We start from the raw sequence: 2,500 nt of genomic DNA on the forward strand, positions 1-2,500 counted from the left end.
ACTGATGAATTCCCTGTGATGCCCCTTACCCAAAACTCACACTCAGCACTTAACAACCATCCTCCTGCAGAACATTTCAGCTTCACCAGCACTGAGAGGTGGGTGAGATACAACAATACACGTGTAGAACATTTAGCTCACACTCCTGCGCTACACTGAACTGATCTGCTGTTCACACTCAGCCCTCCACAGGTCCAGAATGCTGAACACATCTCTCCATCAAAGCCACCAACAGAGAAGAAACCCTGTCAAAGACCGAAAAAACCACGGTAAGTGTGTGTGTGTGTGTGTGTGTATGTGTGTAAGTGTCCCAGATAAGAGGAGCAGGACTGAATGGAGGCATCAGTTCCCTCTTTTGATTCTGTCAGTCTTTTGATCTGAGAAGAGCAGAAGCACCTCCTGAAGCTCCACTGTGGCACCTTTAGGTGGTGATTAGTTCCAGGCTCTGGGTCAGGTCTGTCCTGAAAGTTCAGGATTCAGGAAGAGTGCTGGGTTGGTGGTAATAAGCTGCTCACTGCACATGGAGTTCTTGTAAAGCTCTCCATTAATGCTCTTGTTCCTTGTGGTTCTTCAGCGCTGCAACCATCCGTGTGAGTCGCAGAAAATCTTCAGCAGCAGCAGGAAACATCGTCCAGCCTGAGGAGAACTCCCACAGCGTTGTGTCGCGTTCCAGCTGGTTGGATGTCTGGAAGAGCCGCAAGTAGCTAACAGATAAAACCTTCACATTTTCACGTTCATGACGTTATTAAGATCACATGACTCAGGGCCGGATGATATCTTCACATCAGAAAGGCTGGGGGTCATGTGATCAGGAATGATCTAAAAAAAAATCTAATGATGAAAAGTCTGATAAACAGGAACTCACGAAATGTGAATGTTTATATAGTGGCGAAGGATCATGTGAGTGTATTAGCTCCGCCCACTTACTCACTCAGGCTCCTCCCACTGCAGTTCTGTCTAATAAAAGGTGTTATTTGTGTTTTTATTCCTGAAGACACAATGTGCTGTGGACGATGTTTGATGGACAGGTGATGTCTCTGTGGAGGAAACGCTCAGTGAGTTCATTAAAATAAGTGATGAGAGGAAGTGAGCCGTCAGGACTTTCTCTCTTCTTCTTTCATTCCTTTGTTCTGTTACTGAAACATTCTTCATGACGTCCTCACATTCCATTCATGCAGGACAAGTTTTCAGAGTACGTGTTCCACGTGTCGAGCATCACCAACGTGCGTCAGCTGGACCGAGGACGCTTCTTCATCCACTTCCGCAAGAAACACTTTGAGTTCATGGCTCACAATGAAGGTGAGATGATGCAGGTGTTCCTCAGGTGTTTTGCTCTGAGATCACACACTCTTTATCAGTCCTGGATCAAGTTCTGCCACGAGACATCTGATGAAAGTGTCAGTGCTCAAAGTTTTATTAATTTAATTTAATTCATGTTTATTTGTTTTGAGTTTTTAATAATGAACATTGTCTCAGAGCAGCTTTACACAGATCATGTGGAGATAAAAATGAAGATGTTCTTTATAAGTGTAAGTTTGTCCCTGATGAACAAGTCGGTGGAGACTGTGGTGAAGGAAAAACTCCCTGAGATGCAGAAGGAAGAAACCTTGAGAGGAACCAGACTCAAGAGGGAACCTCATCCTCATCTGGGTTCCACCGAATGTCCATTTATTACAGATAAACGATGTTGAGGAGCAGTGATGGAGATCAGAACAAACTGTAGTCCTGAGTCACTGTAGCCGACTGTAGATATTAACTACAGCGTTAGAGTTAGCATTTGCAGTATGTTCTACAGATGACTGATATCCACTGTTTCTCATCTTTATTCAGTCAGGAACGTTTTGTGGAATCTCCCTCAGTGGTGTGGAATCTCAGCTGAAGTGTGTGTGTAATGTTGTGTGTACAGATGTGAAGATGGGATGGGTCACATCACTGCTCGCCTCTCGAGGACGAGAACCTCCTCCAGCTCCTCGTTATCACGGCTCTCTGAACCTGAAGGAACCACGTAGCAAAGTGTATGGCGCCATCAGTGGACACAACCTGTATCTCTACAACAGTAAGGAGGTAAAGACCAGAGCAAAGATGGCAGGAGTCACCATTCCATCATTTACATTCATTCTATTCAATCAGCTTTTGACTCTTTTGGCTTCCCACATTACAGCTGTGTGAATGTTTTTAAATAAATAGTGAAATATTTCAGGTCACAATGCAGCAGATACGTTTTTCCTCAATATCCTGCAGGACTTTAATTTAGGGATCGGGACGATGTTGGTGTCCATGAACGTGGCTTCAGTAAAACAGAACGGACGCCACAACTTCAGCCTCATCACACCATACAGAACATTCAAGTGAGTCACTTCCTGTCCTTTCTGTACTTCCTGTTCTCCAGCAGAGCTTTTATTTCCATGAAAACCTCAAATATCATCTATTCTGCATTTTCTCCACTTCCTTCTGCTTCTTCTCTTCCTCCTTCTCCTCCGCTTCCTCCTCCTCATTCTCC

At 44.5% G+C, this 2,500-nt stretch overlaps 1 protein-coding gene across 1 annotated transcript in view; it reads left to right on the forward strand.

The window, feature by feature from the left end:
* LOC124397763 (arf-GAP with Rho-GAP domain, ANK repeat and PH domain-containing protein 2) overlaps nucleotides 1-2,500 on the forward strand; it is a 10,570-nt gene that overhangs the window by 2,581 nt on the left and 5,489 nt on the right. The window contains exons 4-10 of the mRNA XM_046867512.1: nucleotides 1-98; nucleotides 183-269; nucleotides 575-700; nucleotides 995-1,055; nucleotides 1,179-1,299; nucleotides 1,907-2,064; nucleotides 2,242-2,348. The exon at nucleotides 1-98 is cut by the window's left edge and continues 152 nt beyond it. Of these exons, the coding sequence (XP_046723468.1) occupies nucleotides 1-98; nucleotides 183-269; nucleotides 575-700; nucleotides 995-1,055; nucleotides 1,179-1,299; nucleotides 1,907-2,064; nucleotides 2,242-2,348 (758 nt within the window). The remainder of the gene's footprint in view (nucleotides 99-182; nucleotides 270-574; nucleotides 701-994; nucleotides 1,056-1,178; nucleotides 1,300-1,906; nucleotides 2,065-2,241; nucleotides 2,349-2,500) is intronic.

This window comes from Silurus meridionalis, chromosome 15, assembly GCF_014805685.1.
Source record: "Silurus meridionalis isolate SWU-2019-XX chromosome 15, ASM1480568v1, whole genome shotgun sequence".
NCBI lineage: Eukaryota > Metazoa > Chordata > Actinopteri > Siluriformes > Siluridae > Silurus > Silurus meridionalis.